The following is a 23,927-nucleotide window of genomic DNA, read 5'->3' as shown; positions in this document are numbered from 1 at the left end:
CTGCTTCCCTCTGCCTGTGTGGACACAGACGCCCACAGTTACAAGCGGGTGTTGACTCTGTTTGGAATGGGGAAGTCGGACGTGGTGGCAGAAAAGTTCTGGCCCCTGCCCCGCTTTCTCTTCCTAGCACAGGAGGCTTCAATTAAGCCATGGCAGCCCTTCTTCCCATTCTCTCCTCGCCGAGGCTTCCAACCCCAGGCCTCGCCCTTTAACTTGATTGAGGCACCGCAGACCTCGCACAGGGGTGAGCAGAAAGGGACCTGGATGCAATCTCCCTGCCTACCCAAGAGGGACCTACTTCTCTCTGCGGTGCTGAAGCGCAGGTGTCCGGAGCACGGCAGCGAGCGGGGGACTCCGGGGGCTAGAGAAAAACGCCGCCCTTGGCTGCGTGGCGCCGGAGGAGGGCGGTTGCCGGAGCGCGTCTCTGGTTTTCACGTGAACCCGCCAGCTCGCTGCTCTGCTGCCCAGGTGCGGGTTCGCGGCTGCGTGCGCCCCACTGCAGCAGAGAGCAGCCGCAGCCTCTGCCTCGGCCACCAGCGCGGCTGGGGAAGAGTCCTGGGGCTGCTGACGCGGTTGGGAGGAGCCTCGCCTTTAATGCACCAGCCGCCTCCAGCCTCCTCCTGCAGCAGCGGCAGCGGCTGCGAGTGCGCGCGTGTGGGTGTGAGGGCGAGTGCGCTGGCGCCGGCCGCAGCGCCCTGCCCAGCTCCCCGCCGCCTTCCTCACCCCCGCCGGCCGGAGCCGCCCTCCCGTGGGACCGGCACCCTGCTCCGGGCCGGGCCAGCCCGAATCCGGCCCCTGCCGTCTCGCCACTGCAGCTCGGGTCCAGAAAGGCACCATTTTGTCGCGGCCGCCCGCTCTCCCAGGGGGAGGAGGGACCTTTTTTGCATTTTGGAGCGGCTGCCAACGTGGGGAACCTGTTGGGCATCTCCCCAGCCTCGCTTGTGAGCGCCTCCCGGGCGGCGGGCGGGCCCGGACCCCTCGGGGCACGGCGCATCTTGGCACCCGGCGGCAGCGGAGCCGGGCGCAGCATCCTCGCTGGGAATTGGAGCTGGAGTGAGCGCACCGCGGGAGGAGCCGCCGCAGCCTCGGAGATCCCGAGTGGAGGAGGTGACAGCTCCATTGCCGGGTTTTTATTTTTTTTCTCTCCGCCTCCCCGTCTCCTCCTCAGGCTCGGACCATGGTGCAGTCCCACCGGCTCCCCTGCCCCCCTCTCCTGTGAGACTGGCTGCGGGGAGGGATCATGGATACTTGTCTGCCGGCTTCTGGTTCCCACGCAAGTAAGCCTGCTGTCAATGGAGGAGGACATTGATACCCGCAAAATCAACAACAGTTTCCTGCGCGACCACAGCTATGCGACCGAAGGTAACGCCAGCCCCGCCGCATTCCGCCGCTGGGGCCGGGGCGCAAGTTGCGGATCGCTGGGCTCGGCGGGCAGCTGGGCGCCGAGTGGCGGAGACTCCTCCGGGCCCGGGGCTGGGGCGGGGGCTCGGCCCGCGGGGGCAGCGGCCAGTGCGCCCCACATCCATCCGGGCTCCGCGAGACGAGCCCGGCGTTCAGCAGCAGGTGGACCCGGCGCCCACGGGAGTTAAAATGGCCCTCGGGGATTAGGCTTTTCAGGGTGGGGCTCCCGACTGGAAAAATGACCCCCTGAAGGCAGATAACACCTCCCCCGAGATGTTTGCCGGAGTCTTGCGGGGGAGACGAGGAAGGGGCCCGGAAGGATCGTAGGTCTTCCCCTCCCTGAGCGGAATGATGTTGTGTCTCTCGGTGGCTGCAGGGAGGGCATGGTTTCATTTCCTGCCGGTCTCTCTCTCCGGCCGGGTTACCTGCTCAGACAATCAGAAGCCCAAAGGACCTTTTGCAAAGGGGCGAGCCCCTCTCCCCTTGGAGATGAATTAGCAAGAACTAAAAAGGTAGCTGGGGAGACCGCTTTCCAGCAGCGAGCGAACGAGTCCGACACGTGGGGCGAGCAATGCGATCAGTGGGGCCTTTAAAATCACCATTATGAATTCTGCAGCAGTAGTTTCTGCTGAATCAACAGCCAGCAGAAAGCAAGAGGGTTCAGTAAGCTGAGCTTTGCCAAGAGGTGAAATTGTCGTCTCTCTCTCTCTCTCTCTCTCAGCGTGTTCTGACATTAGCAGGCAGGCACGGAAAGTCAGCAGGTGGAATCTCATTCTGCCTTTTGTGTGTGAATAGAGAGTAGAGGCATTTTTTCCCCCCAAATGCCCAAACTTTTACATCTTCGCTTTCATTTTCTACCTGTAGGCCCTTTCCTTAACCGCGCATAGAAAGTGTTGCATTATCACGTTGTAATATCCACGTGAGAAAACGTGTGTGAAAGGGCTTTAGGAAAATGTAGCAAGGTATGTTAATTTAAGATGATTCTTGTTATCCTTGGATACTAAATTTTCTATAATACTTAATCAGATCAATACTCCCAGGAAAAATGTGATGGGGATGGGGTAGGAAAGGAGTTCAAACTCTGAAAGAAATAAAGAGGCACACAATGTGGGGGCAAAGGTGGCATCTTCCATAAACATCTCTGTAAATTTTATATTAAAAAGAATGCCCAGCGCTGTTGAAATATATTCTCCATTCATCATCATTATTGGAAAGCATCCAGCCTAATATGTCCATGGTGCTAGACAGATTAAGCAGACTTGAATGTGCTCTGGCGTTCAGGAGCTTAGAGATGGCTTTTAAGATGTTCAGCCTGTCCCTCCCCCATACAACCACCATACTCGCTGATTCTTGTTATTTGCAGGCTGACAAGGTGGCTCTAAGATGTTCTTTCTCAGTCTTAGGTGCTTTGTCACTGACTCATTTACCAGGTAGATTAGGACTTGCTGTGTGTCTGAGCATGTTATCCAAGACAGAAGTTGGCCTTGGGTCTATTGGTTTTTGGGGTGGATGTTTCTTTCTGTTTGTGACAACAAAGAAAGAGGGCTGTCTTCGTATTTTCTTCTGTGTTGTATTATGCCTCTAAGTGCCGACACAGGAAACTTACTGAGCTGGGAAGATGGGCAAATTGGGGCCGTGTGTATAGGGCCATGATAGGAGTATCATCTTAGTGCTTTCAGGGCCCTAGATATTACCTAATCTCTGTTCTTATTTTATGGTGTTTTTGGGAACTCTGATTCTGGTTAAAATATCTGGGTTCATATAGTCAAAACTGAGGCATGAGTTTATAGCAAAGAGCTCTCTCAAATGTTTCTAAATCAATCTCTCAGGAAATTCTATCACACACACGTAACAATGAAAACTAAACAAAACCTTTATTTCACAGTAAACCTTCAGGTTTCTTGATCTTAGTGAAAGTCTGGTAAGAAAAAAAAATGGAACTTGGAAAATGTAAATGGCAGAAGTTGGGTAGAGAGGGAAGTTCTCTGTGGTCTTCATCTATTCATTTTAGGGACCATTCATGCAGTGGTGCTGGCCAGAGTGGGGATAGTCCATCCTTGTCTTCTGATGAATACCTTGGAAGTGCCAAGTACACCAGGAAAGATCACCAGATCAAAATAGTCTTTGTTCAAATCCTGTTAGTTGAGGGCTTGCCCCCAAAGTTCCTTCCTCCTTTATTAACTTAAATCCACTGCCTCCACAATCTGACCTTAGTTTCTGGGTCCTTCTATGGACTTCGCTTTTCTTTTGTCTTCTTTAATATTTTGGCATTTTCCTACCTAGCCAGATATGTCAGGGTTTGGTGGGTTTTTGTTTTTTTTTTTCTTTTCCTCCAAAATCTCCTTCACATTTATCTCTGAATTTTTCTTTGCTTTGCTCAGATCATTCCACACTGCAGTATTCTATTTAAAGCTGAAAGGTTTTTGCTGTGTAGTTAGTGTGAAGGACTCTAAGCTCAATTTGCATTGTAAGTGGTAGCTGCGGGCAAGTTCCGCCAGCTAAGAGCAATGCAAATGCTAAAGGACACTTTTACCCAAGCTCTCCCCTCTTATTTTCTCTCTCTCTCCCTCCTCCCTCTCTGTTTCTCTCCCTCCCTCCCCTCCCTCCCTCCCTCCCCTCCTTCCCCTCTCTCCCCTCCCTCCCCTCCCTCCCCTCCCTCCCATGGGGAAGAAAAAAGATTGCATGATGTGTATTTATTAAAGATATTTCCTATGACTCTTTTATTCTGGGCATCAAAGTTACCACCCTCACCAATCTTCCTCTGTCTTTTTTCCCTTTTTAAAGTTAACATCTTTGAGCATCTTCTATTTTCAGTGCACTTGCTGAGCTTTTTAAATAGAGCATTTCAATATCTCCAAGTCCTGCTAAGTAGATGCTATTAACATTTTCAAACAAGGAAACTGGGCAACTGAGGCCCACAGATGGTACTCATTTGTGAGGGTCACACAGATGAGCAGAAAGCTTGTCTTCAAACTCAAGACCCTTTTTAGGCATATGCGCCTCCATGAGGAAATTCTGCACTGCCTCATTTTCCTTCCTTCACCCATTAGCTCCTGTTATGAGAAGACCACAATGGTTTTATCGTTGTATGTAAATTGTGTTCCCATCTGGTGTAAAATTCTTGGCAAGGATCATTTGAATGTGTGTATATGGGATTATATGTGAGGAAAAGTGGGGTTGGAATGACTACAAAAATAAAGTCAACACAGTGTTTTTACTGTTTTGTTTTGTTTTGTTTTTTTTCAGATATGGAACTCTGGGTTTCCTAACCAAGGCTTCATCTCTCAAATCTCTCTGATCTATATGTGGATTTCTTTCTTTCTTTTCAGACTTGTTAGAACTGACTAAAACCCTTTCTTCATTAGGGCATTTTGAGAGTTATCTACATTAATTTTCGTACTCTGACACGGGGCCACGGATAGAATAAATATTTTTTTATAGGTGAGTTTACAGAAATGGCAATCTGGTTAGAAGAGGAAGTCAGAGAACACGTTTTAAAATTATTCTGTTCTCAGTTTCCTTAGCTGTAAAACGGGAATAACAATAGAACCTATGCCATAGGAAAAAAAATTTAATACAGGGAAAGCACTAAATACCATTACCTCAAGCAAAGCTAGACCTTCGTAAATGTTCTTAATACGTTATAGCTATATTTGCATAGCAAACATACTTTTTCCTTGGATTGTGTGTTGATTTGGGATGATCCTGAGGGTAATGGCTAGTGGAAATGGCAGAGAAGTCACTAAAACCCACCAGTCTCTTATCAATTCAAGTGTGCCCCTTGGATCTTGCCGTTGAGTAATTTGTTTTAATGTACTTGCTGGTTGTATTCTGGCAGCTAGTAAGTTCCATCTTCTCTAAGAGGCCTTTCAAAACCTATATTGTTGACACATTGTAAAAGAAGAAAAAATTTACTTATTTCATGTATTTTTTATTATTATGTATTATTATATAATTATTCATTAATTCTGCCTGTAATTTCTTCCACAAACATAGTTGACTGTCTGCACAGGTGATCCAGCATGGTCCAATACAGACATGATATTAGTCTGGTGCAGGAGGCAGACAATAAATATTTTTGCAAATAAACACATAGTTACCAATTGTGATAAGTGATAGAGAAAGCATAACATGCATTAAGATCATATATAACGCAGGAAGGTGGATCTAATTTAGTTTGGGGGACTGGGGAGGCTCCTCAGAGGAAGTTTTAAGTTGAGAACTAAAGAATAAGTCAGGCATTAACAAGAGCTAAAGACTGGAGTTAGAAGAGATAATAGGTACCAAGCCCAGAGATATGAAATAGTCTGACGGATTGAAAGACTAGAAGGCTGCCTGTGGCTAGAATATAGGGAACAAGAGGAAGCAGCAATGAAAACGAGACCAAAGCCTGCAGTTTACTTTGAATGCACCAAAACCAGGAAAGATCCATGCTAGGATAGAGGGATGGATGAATGGATAGATATATGATATAGCAAGTATGAAATGTTAATGGTAAAATTGAGGTGGTCTGTCAATGGATAGCCACTGTAAATTTTTTTTCCAAGTTTGATGTCGGTTTGAAAATTTTCATAATAAAATGTTACAAAAGAGAGACTGGAGAGGTATTCAGAGACCAGATCACATTGAGCCTTGACCATAAGGAGTTTGGACTTTATCCAAAGATGGATCGAAAGCCATTAAAGGATTTTGATCAAGGGGGAAATATGATCAGGTTTGTTTTTTTCAAAGCTCCCTCTAGCTGCTATGCAGGGTGGGGTCAGAGGGCTGGGTAGGAAATGAATAGGAGTGAAAGAAATAATTGGGACGCCACAGCTGTACTCTAGGATAGTGGCAGCAGTAGAGATGGAGAGAATTAGATGACTTTGATACACTGTAGAAGAAGAATGGATAGGACTTACTTGGTGTGATTCGGTGGAGATAGAGAAGTAAATGCGGATGAGTGTCAAGGACAACTTTAGGACTTTGCCATGACAATGGACGCATAATGGGCCTTTTTACTGACACTGGAAAAAAGACTTTGGTAATTGGTGTGAGACATTTAGCCTCAGAGTGATACTCTCAAGCCATTGGATATCTGGATCTAAAGCTCAGAAGAAAGATGGGGACGATGTATAATTGGGATGTCTACAGCATATTGAAAGTATTTAAAACCATGTGAATAGATGTGATGCCTAGGAGAAGAGCACACCAGGGCAGAATTTGAGCCAACAAGGATGATTGTCTTGTCTTGGTATAAATTGTAACAAAAAGGGCCTCACAAGGGAATGCCTTGGTGTAAACACCATTAACCGCACACTGAAATTATTCAAATAACACTCTATGGTCATTTCTCAACAATGTGGTGGCATGAGAAGAGTCCAGTCTAGGGTGAGTTGAGTTTAGAGGGTCTCCAAACTTGAATGAGATCTGTGTGATCTCTGATATGTCATAGCTTTGGAGGAACCTCAGGCTAAAGGTGAGAAACTAATAGTCCCTGCTTCCTCCACCCCACCGCCATTTCACACATGATCAAGAGGGAAGCGAAGGTGAATAAAACGAGGAAGGTACATGAAAATGGCTTTTGATATGAAGGCACTAAAAATTAAAAGGAGGTGGTGTCCCATGATGGAAAGCTGCCTTGTAGTTCCTTAAGTTGCTTTGATATTTGTATGCAAATGCCAGATCAGAACAGTATTTCCAATGCATATGGATGAATGTTTGAGTTCTCTGCCATTCTCGGAAAAATCTGAAATGGAACGTGGAAAGAAGCTGCCTTATACTATTGTAAATGACCTTTCTGGGGATGGGAAATGTTCTGCTACCAAATATAATAACCAGAGTGCATTGAAAATCACTAGCAAGTATTCATTATTAGCATCCAGGTCCCCAGGGGCAATCTCAAGCCCTTTATGAGGGCTGGTCAGAAACATGCCAATGAACCTGGGGTGAATAATATTAGGCCAGTCCTGTCAAAATATTGGTAAGGCTCAATGAAAAGAGCACAGCTGTAGACTGACATTCCTAGACTCTGGCATTTGCATTTACGAAGAAACTAAGAGTCTAATTTCAGCACTTAGCTCAGGGGAGAGAACTGAGGTTTCTCACTTGCTGTCCATTCCAGGCATTTTCCTAGGTGTTTTCTCATGTGTTAACTCATTTAATCTCTTTGAACAGCCATAAGAGAAGGGTTGCATTAGCCTCATTTTTCAGAATAAGGGATTTTGAGCTTTGGAGAACCCCAGAAACTTGTGTAAGGTCACATACTTGTAAGTGGTAGAACCAGATTGGCCGCCATGATTTCCTGGACTTGAGGCATGTACTCTTGGCCCACCCCTGCTGCCTGTGGTCAGGATTTTAGGAAGGGAAATGAAGGTTATACTCTCTCTTTGGCATATATCCCCATGGTACATGTTCAGTGCTGCTAGATTGACTTGTCTCATCTTTTTCTAGAAGGGCAGTGCACATGCCTGGGTCTTCTCCATTATCCCACAGGGAGGAAGTTGAACTCCTCTACCTTGTGTCAGAGTCCTTAGCCGATTGTCTCTTCTAGTTGTATTCTACTCTGTAAAGAAAGAAGGAAAATATTTATGGAACTGCGCAAATTGTGAGAATTAGCTGGCTTTTAATACCCTTCTCCATGTCCTCACCCCTAGTGTAGGATGTTAATAATGCAGTTCCCAGGTTGTGCTGGGATAGCTCCCCTGGGCCTTCTGGACACCCATTCTCCAGAACTGGTGGCAATTCCTATAGTTGGCTAAGGCAGCAAAAGGAATGCATAGAGGCAGCTGTTGATGGCAGTTGTACTTTGCGTATAAATGTGGAGGTGTCTGAGGCCTTGTTTTTGGCCAGACAGGCTCACCTGTGCTATTTGCCTCATCCTCCATTAGTCAGATTGCTTTCAACAAACTTGTTATCTTTACCACCAATTTGCCTTCTTTTGCCTTTCCAGTAAAACTCTAGAATTGGGCTGGAAATCAGAACAGACCAGATCTGGAGTGCTTGGATGGCTCAGTTGGTTGAGCATCCTACTCAGCTCAGGTCATGATCTCATGGTTCATGGGTTCGAGCCCTGCATCAGACTCTGTACTGACAGCTCAGAGCCTGGAGCTTGCTTTGGATTCTATGTCTCCTTCTCCCACTTGCACTCTGTTTCTCTTTGTCTCTTTCTCTTTCTCTCTCTCAAAAATAAAAGTAAAACATTCAAAAAATTAAAAAAAATAGAAAAGACCAAATCTGACATAACTATTGCATTGGAAGCAAATTGTTTTTACGAGACCTCTAGGAATTTTGTCTGGAATAGTCCAGGAGCCCTTGAATTCTTCTGTTGCAAGTTCACTGTGGAAAGAGTGGGGAATGATGATGGTAGGATCTCCATGTGTGAAATCCACAGAAAACTAATCCGTATTCATGTTGGACAAGGGGTCATGGTAACAGAAAGGGATAGGTGTGCAGAGGGGGAGTCAGACTCTCAGTTCTTTGCTTCAGAAGAAAGAGACCTGATTGCTTACAGCAAATGTAGAGAAATGAAGGGGCCTCTGTGGGCAAGGGGCAGAACAATGCATGGTATCTAAGGGTCCGGAGGAACCTCAGAGGGCAGGATTTTAAGCCCAGAAAGGAGAGTCTTCTAGAAGGCACGTGCCAAAGAATACCTTACCTGTGCTAAGCTTGATGCTGGGGGACTGGCAACCGCCTCCTGCATATGCATTTCTGATTGTACTGCTGTGAATCCATTCAGTAATGGGCCTGAAGTCATCACAGAATGGCAGGCCACCTCCTCCACTTAATGTAGGGGCTCATCTCTGGGACCCTCAGCAGACACATAAAGATGTGGAGGGTGGACAAGCTCTAAACAGTTCTCGTGGAGACTATATCGGCAGCAAGATGCTGAGCACTCGTAGGTGGTCTGAAAGACAAAACTTGGATCATTAAGTACAAAATATTAACAGGAGGTGTTGCACCGAAGAGGAGAGCTATATAAGAAATTCAAGGAGAGTAACATTGCTCCTTTAAGTTTGCGGAAGTCAAGCTGCGGCCAGAGACACCCACGTCAGGAGGTCGGTTGGTTCACAACACTGGTGTTCTTGTCATTGACATTCTCTTCTGTGTCTTTATATTAATCAGGCAAATAATACATACGTGCCTTCTTATTTGAAAGGATTCCAGCATTACAGAAGTAGACAAAGCAGGGGCACCTGGCTGGCTTAGTGAGTAGAACATGTGACTCTTGATCTTGGGGAGCTGTAGGTTTGAGCCCCATGTTGAGTGTAGAGATTACCTAAAAAAATTTTTTTTTAATCCTTAAGGGGTGCTGGGGTGTCTCAGTTGGTTAAGTGTCTGACTCTTGGTTTCGGCTCAGGTCACAATCTGGCGGTCTGTGAGTTCAAGCCCAGTGTCAGGCTCTGTGCCGACAGCTCAGAGCCTGGAGCCTGCTTCGGATTCTGTGTCTCCCTCTCTCTCTCCACCCCTCCCCTGCTCATGTGCTCTCTCTCTCTCTCTCTCTTGCTCTCGCTCTCACTCTCAAAAATAAATAAACATTAAAAAAGTTTAAACTTAAAACAAATATATTTTTTTAAAAAGGCAGTAGACAAAGCACAGCATGAATCACCCTCTATCCCCACACTCATTCCACTTCCCTGCCCAGAGCTACCACTGTGAATAGTCAAGAATGGCCCCCTTTGTATGTATTTTCATATATTTAAATATACATATGCACATGTACACTGGGAGAGGGGTTGTTTGTTTGCATAACTGAATGCATACTGCTTGTTCTGTTTACACTTTGTTTATTCTCCCACTCCGAGATCTATCTGAAAGATCTTTCCATGTCAGGACAGCTACACTGGCCTTGTTCTTTTTAATGGCTACATAGTGCCCTGTGGTATGACTGTATCATAGTTGATTTAGTAGTTCCCTTGTGGAAGGATGGAAAGTTATTTTTTTTTTTTAATTTTTTTTCAACGTTTATTTATTTTTGGGACAGAGAGAGACAGAGCATGAATGGGGGAGGGGCAGAGAGAGGGGGAGACACAGAATTGGAAACAGGCTCCAGGCTCCGAGCCATCAGCCCAGAGCCTGACGCGGGGCTCGAACTCACGGACCGCAAGATCGTGACCTGGCTGAAGTCGGACGCTTAACCGACTGCGCCACCCAGGCGCCCCAGTTATTTTTACTCTTTATATTACATACTATGCTGTGGTGACTCTCGATCTGTCTATATACTGTTTGTGTTCAAAGGTTCTCTTTGAATCTTCCTGACTTTACCATCTTTTTTAAAAATTTTATTTTTTTTAATTTACATCCAAATTAGTTAGCATATAATGACTTTACCATCTTGAAAGCCAAAATGTTGGTTCCTATTCCTCAGCAAAGAATAAGCAAAGAAGGAATCTCTGGCCCTTCACTTCTTCTCTAGTAAACCTTGGATAAGCCATGTAACCTTGTGAGCTTGAATTTCCTAATGTAGAAAATGGGAATAGCTGTCCTATCTACTAACATGTGCACGGCACTGTATATTCTATAACGATTTTGAATTTGAGTGTTAATAAAGAATAAGGTTGATTGGTGGCAGTTGTGGATGGCTTGCTATGTGCCAGGAACAAACTTGAAGTTTTATAGTATTTTTCTTGTTTAGTACTCAGAAGTCTATAGGTTGATACTGTCCTTAGACCCCTTTAAGTAAAAAGTTGAAGCAGAATGACGTTATTACTTGTCCAAGGTCACCCTCTAGTAAGTGGCAGAACAGAAGTCACTTCTGGGTCCATCATCGTGGTGTATGGATACACCTGTTTATATTTTTTTAATGGCTATTGATTTCTTTTGAGAGAGTGTGAGCCAAGGAGAGAGAGGGAGAGAGAGAATCCCAAGCAGCTCCATGCTCAGTGTGGAGCCCAAGGCAGGGCTTGATATCACGACTACGAGATCTTGACCTGAGCCAAAATCAAGAGTCGGACACTCAACCAATTGAGCCACCCAGGCACCCCTCGACACACCTGTTTAAAACAGAAGTCATGATGTTGACACGGGGAAAATATCATTCATTCTTCTAAAGAAATACTACTTTGAATCAGTACCAATACACAGGGTCCAATTATTATCAAGATTTTGAAAATAAACAGAGGGAACATTAGAAGCATCGTATGCAGTGATGTAGAATGCACATCAGAAGACCTGGGTGTTATTCCCAGTCCTGCTGTCATAATTAGTTACTTATACTCTGTGGGCTTCCGTTTCCTAATCTCCTGAGGTGAGGCTGAAAATGGGGGAGGGGTGGCATGCTCCCCATAGATTTTTGTGGCTCTAAGTTTCTGTGATGCACTTTGTATTGACCCACGGTGTCATTTAGATCTCTTGAGTCTGTTGAGACATTGTGCTCAACAGTGTGGGGGACACAGGCTTAGGCTTTAAATGGCCTCAGAACTCCAGGCTTGGCTGTAGGAACTGATGGGTCAGATCATCCTTCTGGCAAGACGTCTCTGGTGCAGCCAAGAGGTGGAGCCAGAAAGGGAAGCATGTCTTTGCCAAAAGCTGCTGCAGATGGAAGAGCCAGTCTGTCTGGGCAGCCCATGACTTTGAGAGGAGCCATTTGGCAACGTTGTTGGCAGGAGCTGCCTTGCAGCGTGAATGCTGGAGACTGTCCTGGGCTGGAGTGAATCAGGGATGCAGCAAAGGTGGCTGGTGGAACAAATAACCATCTGGTGAGCAGGGCACTGCTCATCTTGCTGCACTGACAGAGAAGAGGGAGTGCCAATTGGTGAGGCTGGGCTCTCGGTGACGTGATCTGACAGGCACAATAAAATGGCTCCCCTGCTGTTGTACACCCCACGGAGGGGGTTAGGAATCCCATGTGAACCTGCTCTTTCAGAAATCAGGAAGGCTCCAATCTCTTTGACTGTCATAGGAAAGGAAAGTCATCATGTCAAACAAAGTTGACTTTCTGTATTTATCACCAGCTGCTATGGCTGGTTGTGCTGGTGAATATGGTGAAATAAAAGTTCTTGTTGTCAAGCTTCGTTCCATCTATTTGGCAGCGGATACTCTGTCCTTCTCAAAGCTTCGGCGTCTGTGCTGCGTTTGCCTCTCAGTTACACCAGGTGGCTGAGGGGGTAGAATCAGACCCCACGTGGCTCTGGAATCACCTCCAGCAGTACTGATTCTGTGGCCTTGGACGGGTCACTCTGTCTCTGATTATTTCTTTTACTTATAAAATATGGCAGTGGTTGAAGCAACATGCCCCTTGCTAGCATGCTATTATTTATATGCGAGAATTAAATACAAAAGAATCCCTCTCTTACTCCATGTACTTGGGACCAATGGTTGATGATCAATTGGAAGAACTAAGGCAGAAAAAAAAATTTTTTAATGCTATTTTAAATTGCATTGCCTAATTTTGATAAAGAGTCTATTGAAGAATCAAGACTTCATCTTTGAATATGAGTCTGCTGACTGGGGCTTATATTTTTCTTAAACCACACCCAAAATTGCAAAGACCCTGTCTGAGTTTGGTTTCCTTGAGGCTGAATGACGGTATACACCTGAGAAGCAATCTTACCACAGACCTTTCTAGATTTTTATGATTGTCCCCCATCTCTTCTCTCTACCATATTTAATTTGACAATTCTGTCACTTTTTGAAAGCATCCGACTTAGTTTTCATACGAAATAATCCTTTTCTTCCTTTCCACACCGTTCCTTCCATCACCTTCCATATTTGATTAAATAACAACTGTAACTGACATCAAGAGATATGGGAACAAACAGAACTGACTTGGAGTAAACATGTATCTCAGCCAGAGGAAGCAGGAGTGTGCCTGTGTCCCAGAGATTAGCCTGCTAAGTTAGCTGTGTGTGTAGTGCATGTGAGTATAGAATATAGAGGCCCGTTTTACAGAGTCAGCTGAAGGCCTTTTTCATCCAGTCTGTTAAAAGGGCCTCTGTTTTAATTATGGTGAGGAGGAAGAGCCACCATGGACTGAGTGCTTCCGGTATACCAAGAATTGAATTAAGTATGCTATGTATGTTCTACATGATGTACTACATATTATGCATCTATGTATATATTGTGCACTATATTGATGTGTATATATATGTATGATACAGATACGTGCATATGTGTGTGTGTCTGGATCATTTAATCCTCAGAGAAAACCTCAGAGGTATGTACAATTAAAGCTTAATTGAGTGAGACTTTAGGTCCTTTTCACCATTTCCCAATCCCCATTTCCCAGTGCAGAGCCTGGCAAGTATCACTCCTTAGATGATTACTAAGGAAATACAGGGATAGGCTCCTATTCCACTGACAGTGAAACTGGGGCTTAGAATATTTGTGTGATCTCCCCAGGGTCAGTCGGCAAACTCAGGATTTAAAATGATGGTGTGTCTGACACAAAAATGTACGTTCTTAAGAACAAATATAGAGATATTACAATAACCTTTTTTTAAAAAACTCTCAGACATATGCTTTAGGTTAGAATAAACATCTAATAGGATAGTAATTTGATATCATCTCCACTTTGCACAAGTATATAGATATTCTAGAACAGGAGTTGATAAACTTTCCTATAAAGAGCCAGTTAATAAACATTTTAGGTTTTGCCAACCATACAGTCTACGTCCCAGCTACTCAGCTCTGCCATTGCTGCTCATGGACATAGCTTTATTGTAGCAAAACTTGATTTACAAATTCAGGTGGTAGCCCATGCCTGGTAGTTTGCTGACTGCCCATTCTAAAGACAAAATTTGGAACCCATGAGAAATTAAAAAAACGTTGGTCTTCCAAGTCATTGGTGGCAGTAAGTGCTAGACAGAAGCTTTCCTGAATAGGAATGGCTTATGGTCAAAGCGGGGACTTGGTGGGATTCTGACAGGTGATGAGGAGTGGCAAAGGCTGTCCTCATGGAGAAGGAGGTCTTGCATGACGTTAGGCAAAAGTACGTGAGGAAAATGGCATGTTGTTTGAGGACATGAGCTAGAGACTAGACACATAACAGACTGTTTAATAGCCCATTAGGATCCCTGCACATAACCACACCTCTTTTAGTGGTGTCCCACAGAGTTCATGCCATAGTCATTTAAAAAAAATATTTATTATTGGTGCACCTGGGTGGCTGGTCAGTTAAGCATCTGACTTAAGCTCAGGTCATGACCTCGTGGTTCTTGAGTTCAATCCCCACTTCTGGCTCTGTGCTGACAGCTCAGAGCCTGGAGCCTGCTTCAGATTCTGTGTCTCCCTCTATCTGCCCTTCCCCCACTCATGCTCTGTCCCTCTTTCAAAAATAAACATTAAAAAATAAAAATATTATATACTAGGTACCATGCTAAAAATAGGAAAACAATAAAAAAAACAAAGACCCTACCCTCATAGAACTTACATTCTGTTGGGGAGATATCCATGAAATAAACACAAATATAAGAATATGAATATAAATCTTATTAAATACTATGTAGAAAAAGTAAAAAGGCTGTGGGAACAAAATATATGCTCACTGATGAAAACATGAACTATAAAGAAAAGTGTAATAAAGAAAACTGAATTTACCTCTAGCCCCAAACATAATCATTACAAATATTTTCAGTGTATTCTCTTCCAGGCTGTGTGTGTGTGTGTGTGTGTGTGTGTGTGTGTGTGTGTGTGTGTGTGTGTCAGAGAAAAGAGAAAGGGATGGATTAATACTGGAATTATATGTAAAATGGTATCCTATCTGTTGTTTTGTTTTGGTTCCAAATAATACTGTGAGCATTCTTCCATAACATCGTATAGTTGAAACAGAATTCTGCCATTCACCTAATACTTGAAGTGTAGATTATTTCCAATATTTTGCTGTAATAATTGTGTGATAAATAATTGCATGAATCGAAATCATCCCTAGTTATTTTCTTAGGACAAGTTTCTAGAATCCAGATTGCTGGGTTAAATGGTACACATAAATAAGTTTCTTGATAGGAACAATTAGGTTTCTAGATAGTATTAATAAAATGCTTTCTACAAAACTTGACCAAGGAAGACCTTTGCAGTTGCTGTGGCCCCTCGCACCATGTTTTGGTCTATATTTTGCCTCTGCCTCACATTGTCACAGTTTTCCAGTGGGAATTTGTGCAGGTGAAGATTAGAAAAAAATTGATAAAGATAGAACCATTGAACTTTAATTTTCTCCTTTGCCCTTGCCCTTCCCCAAAGCCCAAGTACTTTTACCCATTCTGAGAAGGGAGGCAATCTCAATTCTCAGCCACTGCCATTAAATACATGGGTGAGTAGTTCGTTCCCTGGGATTTAGTTGCCCACCTATATTAACTAAAATGACATTCATGGTTCCAGGGCATCAGTTGTAGATAAGTATATGGAACCTGGTGACCCAGAAATGTTAATTTTCCTCAAACTGATAAGTAGGTGACTTCAAAGAAAGAGTGACCTACTATGACAACTAGCATGGTTGTTTAATGAGCTGGCCTCTCCTGGGGTTCAAATTTGTCATTTCTGAAAGCTGTGCTACCTTTTTTCCCTGTTAATACCGTGTGTGGTTGAGTGCAACTTGAACTCAGATAAATATGAAGAAACTAAACTTTATCATTGGCTTAAGACTTGCAGACATCTCTAGTTTTCCTCCAAAAGTTCGGTGCATGATTTGATGGAATTGAAAAGTATAAATCTTAGAAACTACCAGTGGGATTTGATTTTTAGTGAGTGATTTTAGTCCCTTGTCAAAATATATGGGCTGTCTGCATTTCAGCAGTCACTGGAGATTATAGGTAGGAGTTGATTTGAGGTCTCAATCCATTTTGTTTGGAATTTGGTCATTTTTCTCCCTGTGAAGTATCTTGAGGTAGCGAACTGAGAATATTAAGTCCTTTGGAACGTTTTTTTTAATTTAAAATTTTTACAAAGTTTAAAGGATATATGGCTGGGTGGGTGGATGGATGGTCAGTTAAATGGATAAAGATTTGTGATAGTCAATAGGGTATCCAGTTGCTTCCTCAGAGGACTAAGTATTCAAGCATCTTCTAGAAACATGAAGTTTCAATAATAATTTGGGATCGTAATATTAAAGTCTACCTCTCCTCTCCTTTCTCTTCTGCCTGGGAAGCTAGGGCAGGTGGGATGGGGTGAGAGAGTGAGTATTTATTAGGGCAACACAGGTCCATGTGAGGATGCTTCCAGGAATTCATCACTGGCACTAATTTAAAAAAAAAGAAAAAGAAAAAGAAATAGGACGGGGGTGGGAGGGAAATGGAGAAGAGCTGCCCTGAAACCCTGAGCCAACAGAAAAGACTGGGACAGTTCAGTGCTTCCGGCTGACATCTCTTACAGTGGCCAATATCTAATCCCATCCCAGTTCTGTAGGATTAGCTGGATGAAACTAACATACTATGCTTTGAAAATCAGAGCTCTCTGGTCACTTGATAGGATGTAGGGGGAAGATTTTTGGTGCAGTGCCATGTGTGAATGAGGTGTATTTCCCTATAGGTTCTGTGACCCCTTTCAGGGTCAGAGATCAAAGACTTGCTGAGGTCTCCCCAGGACCTAAAGAACTCTGTGCACTGTGGTGAAAAAAAACCCAAAAGCAGTCTGATTATCATACTGTGCTTCTGCTGCCAACATGCTTACTCAGTCCCTAAGCTTCCTCAGCACAATTTGAGATGGAAATTTTCTGATCAGAATTTTTCCTATAAGTCTTAGAAACTTGGATTTAAGCCTGTTATGTGGGCTAGGTTTTTTCTTTTTCCAGTTATTTGACAAGCAGGTTGCTTTTGAATCACTCATTTGGATGGCCTTGATCTAGACATTGGTACGTGCTGAAAAGGCAAAACACTATTTTCCTACTTGTGCTTGGCCCTTTAAGAAGATTGGGCCATTGACCATTTTCTCCTGTGCTGTAAACCTTACTATTTCCTGCCTGTCCCCTCATCTCCCAGCTTGCCTCCTAACTGATGTCCAAACCAACCATACGGGCTTGTGCTGCATCCTCAGTGTCCCCAGGCCATCCCTGCTCCCTGTTTCTGTATGCACCATTTCCCTTTTACTGGGACCTAGATGGCCTGCTTTGAATCTTTATTTTCCTGTGAATTTCTTTCTCAATTCCTTGAGTTTTTTAATCATAACAACAGTTCTGTGATGTGTAGGTATTATCCCCATTTCATGAATGTGGACACCAAAATCCAAGTTCAGGTAGCCCGCCAGAAAGAAGGGGGCCTGCACATTTTCTCTCCAGCTAGAAAGAAACTCCTGGAAGACATTCCTCACACCTTTACTTCCTTAGTTTATTCTATAGAGGACAGTGCGTTGCTTTGCACACAGGCGCTTAGTAAGTGGCTTTGAACTTGATTTGAGTAGCAGAATAGATCGGTAATGTCTCTGTAGTTAGGACAGCAGCCAGGTACATATTCTTTACTCAGGAGCTTAAACTTACGGCTCTATCCAGACATGTTCAAGCTAGATTCTCCTACCCCCAACTGGAATTTAAAGATGTGCTATATTGCAGCCACTTGGAAATTATACCAGCTAATTAAGAGCATAGCCTATTCTTTCACTCATTTGTTTGTTTATGTGGGTTTTTTTTTATTTTACTCTTTAACCCTTCAGGTATTGATTGAGCAAATGAAACCTCATTCATGCTATCCAAGTTGGTATATGATGATATAACTATGAAAAACTATATAAAGGTTTATTAACATTGGGTTATAAGGGGAGGAGAGAAAAAATAAATACATAAATACATAAATAGGACTATTACAAAATTGAAGGTAGCCACATCCATGATAAGAGGAGCATGTATAATATGATTCCTTTTCCATAAACTTCTGTGTGTGTACATAAAGAATTCCATGGAAAGAATGGCTAGTAGATTATTAATAATGGTTATCTCAGGCTGATGAAATCTTAATTCTTAATATTTATATTTTCTAATGTATGACAGTTTCAATATGTATAAACATTGTTTACACAATAGAAACAATAAAGCTGTCATTATGGTGAAAAACAATTCATAGAGTATCTATTGGGTGCAAAGAACAAGACTGTGGGCATCAGTGTAATAAATACCCACCTGAGTTCTTCCTGAAGTCAAATTAATAATTCTTCACTTGAAAATCACTGTGAACCCTGGAAGAGTAGTGATAAGTGAAGACTAGTAACAGTCAAATTCTGTAATAAGAATTCCATTCAAGTTCTCTTACCTGTAGGTCTGTGTGAAAGGGCTTTGGCAATGGAATTGGTCCTTAGATTCAGAGCCACTGTGGTCTTGTGGTCCTGTGTCTAGGTTGAAATAGTAAAGGTAAGATGATCTCTCTGACCTCAGCCAATCGTTTCATAAGGGGGCTAGGAAAGGCTCTGGATGAGTCCGTGAAAATCTGCTGCAATTATGGAAAAGCCATCTTAGAAAAAATGTCCTAGAGCCTGCAGGTCAGAGCCAGCCCCTCTGCACATGAAAGATCTTGCAATCTGTGTTTATTGACACAGAAATTGGTTTTAATTATCCTGAAGGAATTCCTGGCATGTTTTTCCAAAGGCAGTCTTTAAATGCTTAATCAGTGGATTTCTGATGACCAGACCCTACTGGAGAGGTCTGCATATGGCGGCAGTTGGTCAAGTGTAGTATATTGCAGTGTGGCTGCTAGTGATGGATTATAGGTATGTTTTGTCAGAGAAATGTAGGCCTGAAAATACCAACATCCACCCATGAAACGATGCTGGCTTTGGAAAGTATGGTATGTTTTATGTCTGAGAAGCCTCGGTTTCCTTCCCAGCCATTGATATGGTCTAAGCAACCTCCATAACCTCTGTTTTTGGTGTCCTGAAAGTAAATTGCTCTAGAGCCGCAGTTTAGGCAATCAGTCAGCTTCACAGCCCCACAACTAGTGACTTGAAAGGAGGAACATGCCTTCCCAAGTATGGATCCAAGGAAAATATACATTCCTAATCTTTGCTTTGGCTTTACCCATTTGTGTTGACCTACAAAATATTTTAAGAAAAGAACTGTAAAAGGAAACGGAGCATGATGGTGTCACATCACAAAGCCATTTTAATCTTTCTGATGCCTTGAGGGGAAACCAGGGTCCAAGATAAACATAAAAGCACCAAAGGAATTGTTTCCTTTTCACCTCTTTGCTCTTGCATCTGTAGGTTGAATCCTCCCACTAAGAGTATAAAAATAGTCAATAGTGTTGCATACTATCTTTGATTCATGTCTCCACGTGTAACTCCAGATGGAATCTCCTTTTTTTCTCCTTGCTTAAAAATGTCCTTCACACTATCCCCTTTCACTGCTGTTTCAACTAATATACATAGAGGCCAAATTCTACTCTCTCATGTAGACATGCAAAAGAGATTAAGTCAGCACCTTGAAATTGGAATAGGAACCCAAAGGCATCTTTGGCAAGATACATTGAGCCACACTTTGAGTTGCTGAGAGTGTCTCTGTCCTGTGTGTAGTGACACAATGGTTTGGTGGTGATCCTTTTTGCTTGCCCGGGAACGTTTCTCAGACTATTTCATGCTGACCTTCACTGATCTGGAGATTTGCCAAGCTTATAGGGAAGTAAGGCCAATGGAAACGAATCCCTCTTAACCATCACAACAACTGAGCAAACAGTTCCGCAGATGTCCTTGGTACAGCTGATGACTATCATGTTTAAACAGTCCCTCTTCCTCTTGTCTTTTAATTTAGTCTGTAAGCTAACTTGGGTTAGCCAGGTTGATAGGTTAGTGGCCAAATTTTAGCCAAGGAAAGAGTTGCATAAAATAGTAAAGCCATCTTACACCTGTGAAGGGGCTTTGTATTTCTACAAAAGGATTTTCATGGCTCTTGTTCACTCTGCACAGAAAAATTGGAGAATGAGTTTATTTCTCATTTCCTCAGTACAAAAACTGAAATTTAGTGGAATTAACTTGCCCATGATCACATACCTGGTGTGTGGTGGAGACAAAATGGAAGTGCAGAGATTCTGATCCCTGAAACAGAGCTTTTCCCATGATGTTACAACACTAAATCAACTTCCACTGAACTCCCAACTGGATGAAATTTTGCATTCTTGGGAAAAAGTGTTCATTGTTGCTGATTCTCCCTGCAAGATGTTGGCCACCTACATCCTTAGCACAAGGTTCTTTGGGGGAGCAACTTGGTATGTCATTGAGTGTGGGGTTTGTCTCATTTCCTTTTTTTTTAAAGTTTTTTTTTTTTTTTTTTTTGAGAGAATGAGTGGGGGAAAGGCAGAGAGAGAAGGAGACAGAAAATCCCATGCAGTCTCCACACTATCAGTGCAGAGCCCAATGCGGGGGGAGAACCCATGAACTGTGAGATCATGATCTGAGCTGAAATCAAGAGTTGGACCCTTAACAAACTGAGCCACTCAGGCACCCTGGGTATGTCTCATTTCTAAGGTCATTCATTGTTACTATTCCAAATGGAAGGGTGTTGAGGCCACTCTCTTCCTTGGAAGCCCCAGAGAGCTGGAGTTTGTGTGTCTAAAGATGTGGAGAAGGCAGTAGACTTAATTTTGTTTCAGTACTGCATACTACACCCAAATATATAACTCTTGAATATCTGCCATTTACAGCAAGTGAGAAAATAGATAAGAAAGAATGGATGAATTATCACTAACACCATTCTTATCCCTGGAAACATAAGGGTAGCGAAGCTCCATTTACAGAGTGATTTTTTACGTGCTTATGTGTACTTCTTTTGCTTCATTTCCATTTAAATATGTGAACAATGAATTCTTTATTAAGATGGGCTTATTACTTAAGTCCTTGAACCATAATTGCCCATATGGAAAATTGGGACAGTACTAGTAACTACCTTCTATGGTTGTTATAAGGATTAGTGAAATGGTACAGCGGTTAGTTCAGTACCTGGCATAGATTAAACATTGAGTAAGTGGTTGTTTGGCTCTCTTGAGTATTTCTAGAAGCCCTAACTGGTCATAAGTATTATTTGCACTGAGCCATATATTCTTTCTCTTTCCAAATCCCTAGAGTTTAGGCTTATACTAAAAATTATACTTAACCAGTGGAGAACACTGACTCTGGAAACCACTAGGTTTGTATTCTGGCTCCATCACTTGCCAGCTCTGTGACCTTGGGCATGTGGTTTATCCTTCCTAAGCACAGTTGCCTCCTCTATAAAATACAGATAACAATGCTTAATTTCCCAAGGTTGGTGTGAGTATTAAATATGACAGTGTATGTGATGTACTCAGGATAATTCCAGGTGCATAGTGTGCAGTAACTGCTAAATAATGTTAGGTTGTATTTACATTAATATTAGTTCATTCATCTATATCCTAAAACAGAATCATTACTGTCACAAGGTGGTTGTTTTCATTACAAAACAGTGGAGGAAATAACACTCTAACCCTAATCTTTGATCCAGTACCATATCTGGATGGTGGTGATTTATTTCTTTTAAATAATAAATATAATCTCATATAATAATATATGGAACCCTGTGAGAGTCTAAGCCAAACTGCTGCTCTTTTCTGAACATGAAATAAAACACTGGGAAATGAAAACCCATTATCTACTCTATGTACCATCAATAGGATGGTTTTTAAAGGTAATAGCATTGAGATATTAAAAAAGTAATGATAATAAGTAAATTATAAATTTCTCTTTCTATATTAGTGGTATTCTGAAGCTTCTTTTTAAGGCTTAATTTTGTTGTTTTTTTTAAAAATCTTGTAGCTTTATTTTAGAACTTCTTCTTGTATTGTCTTATTCATAGATTCTCTTGAAGAGAAGGGAGGCTCTTGTAACCAGTGACACCAACCTGTTCCTGTTGGTGAATACGTCCAGTTGCTTAAAAGTTATGTGTACCAGAGCAGTCTTTTTTTTTTTTAACCCATTGCTTTTAGCCCTACACTGTGAAGCTTTGTATCCTAGTGTACATGATCCCTCTTGAAGTACATGAAGCCTACTCCCCTAACACTGCCCCAGTCTCCTCAAAACTCCTTATATGCCTTCTGCCTTCTGTTTTCAACTTGAATGTTTATTAGAATCACCTGAAGTGTCTGTTAATTGCATATTGCTAGGCTCCTCCCAGAGTTTCTAAATAAATAATACTGGGAAAGAGCCAAAAAATTTGCTTTCTAGTGGTGGCCCAGCTAGAGCCACTGCTGCTGGTTGAAAGAAAGCAACTCTTTGAGAACCCCAGGTCTGCAAAACCCAAAGACAGCCCACTTCCAGGTGAGAAGGCTGAAGCATAGAGAGTTTTTATAGTGTGGCTATGTTACCATATTAGCCTTGATTTTGACATACGAGGAGTAACCTCAAAGAGGCTATAGTGGGGGCTTGGGGAGTGTGTAATGCACCTGTATATAACCAAAAATTGAAGCATCACTACCTCCTGGAGTCTGGATCTGAACCCCCTGTTTGTCACAGGAGCCAAGGGAGAACCCGAGACAGAGAATAGTGGCACAATAATGAAGCATGAACTATCCAGATGAAAGCACCTATGGAAATAAAGGTATTAGTATTACTCTTTATACCTACTGTTCTTAATAAAATAGCAACATGGAAGTGTCGAACAATTCCATTTGCTTAAAAGTGGTTCTGGGGGCTCAAATCAGTTCCTTCACATATTAAAAAGAAAGTATAGATAGTAAGCACTGTTGGACTTACTGTTTTAAGAACTAAGAACATGTTTTGATGAAATGTGTTGTTCGTACACAGCAATAACAAGTAATGACTGGTTATAAAATTACCAGGAAAGAGGTGTGGCTCTGTATGAATGGACCCTGCTGTATAAGATGCTAATAGTGTATGTAGAGCAAGCTAGAGAACCAGACAGATACATTAACTGCTCTAACAGAGAAAAATGGTTGGGTCAGTAGGTGAAGAAAGAGATAAGAGCTTCTTAGTTTGTGTATAATGAAGAATGAATGGCCTTACTAAATGATAATTTTAAAAAAAATTTTTTTAATGTTTATTTATTTTTGAGAGAGAGGCAGAGAGTTAGCAGGAGAGGGACAGAGAAAGAAAGGGAGACCCAGAATCCGAAGCAGGCTCCAGGCTCTGAGCTGTCAGCACAGAGCCCGACACAGGGCTTGAACCCACCAGGAGATCATGACCTGAGCTGAAGTCAGATGCTTAACTGCCTGAGCCACCCACGCGCCCCCTAAATGATAATTTTGAATTAGAAGGGAAATCTAGACATGACAATTTGGGAAAAACAGTAACTTCTTACCTGTATTAAATGCTTGAAGGTCCTATTAGTATAAGTAGGAGTCATCCCACATGATTGGGATGAAGTAGCAGGAAGGCTTTTCTGCTAGCTTTGTTTTATTCATTTCTTGAAACTATGTGGTGAGACTGTTGAGCTTTACAGCCTCCTCATTTGACTGTGTTTCAGGGCCCTGGGCAATAACATCTTACATAAGAACTCTAACTGTTACTGAAAAAAAAGAATCATCAGAATTCTCTCTTGAGGTGGAGTTTGTAACAGAGATAGATAACAACTGTGAATCAGATTGAAGAATAAGACCTTTAAGAAATGGTATGGGGAAAGAAGAGTTTCCAGATAAACATTTACTCTAGGAAAATGAAATGAAAAATGTGGT

General features: G+C 42.7%; 1 protein-coding gene across 11 annotated transcripts in view; it reads left to right on the top strand.

The window, feature by feature from the left end:
* Positions 1–23,927, top strand: part of PPP2R2B (protein phosphatase 2 regulatory subunit Bbeta) — a 512,334-nt gene that overhangs the window by 238,777 nt on the left and 249,630 nt on the right. For 4 of the 11 annotated variants that reach the window (XM_045492878.1, XM_045492850.1, XM_045492870.1 and 1 more), the window contains one exon: positions 1,169–1,362. The exons of 3 other annotated variants lie outside the window; for them this stretch is intronic. In XM_045492878.1, coding sequence (XP_045348834.1) covers positions 1,169–1,362 — 194 coding nt within the window. Of the gene's footprint in view, positions 1–564; positions 1,363–22,749; positions 22,835–23,927 lie in introns of those variants that run through there. 4 more of the 11 variants (XM_045492925.1, XM_045492935.1, XM_045492860.1 and 1 more) reach the window with 4 other exon arrangements.

This window comes from Leopardus geoffroyi, chromosome A1 (assembly GCF_018350155.1).
Source record: "Leopardus geoffroyi isolate Oge1 chromosome A1, O.geoffroyi_Oge1_pat1.0, whole genome shotgun sequence".
Classification (NCBI taxonomy): domain Eukaryota; kingdom Metazoa; phylum Chordata; class Mammalia; order Carnivora; family Felidae; genus Leopardus; species Leopardus geoffroyi.
Note: the sequence above shows the minus strand (reverse complement) of the source record. Positions and strands in the feature narration are given on the sequence as shown.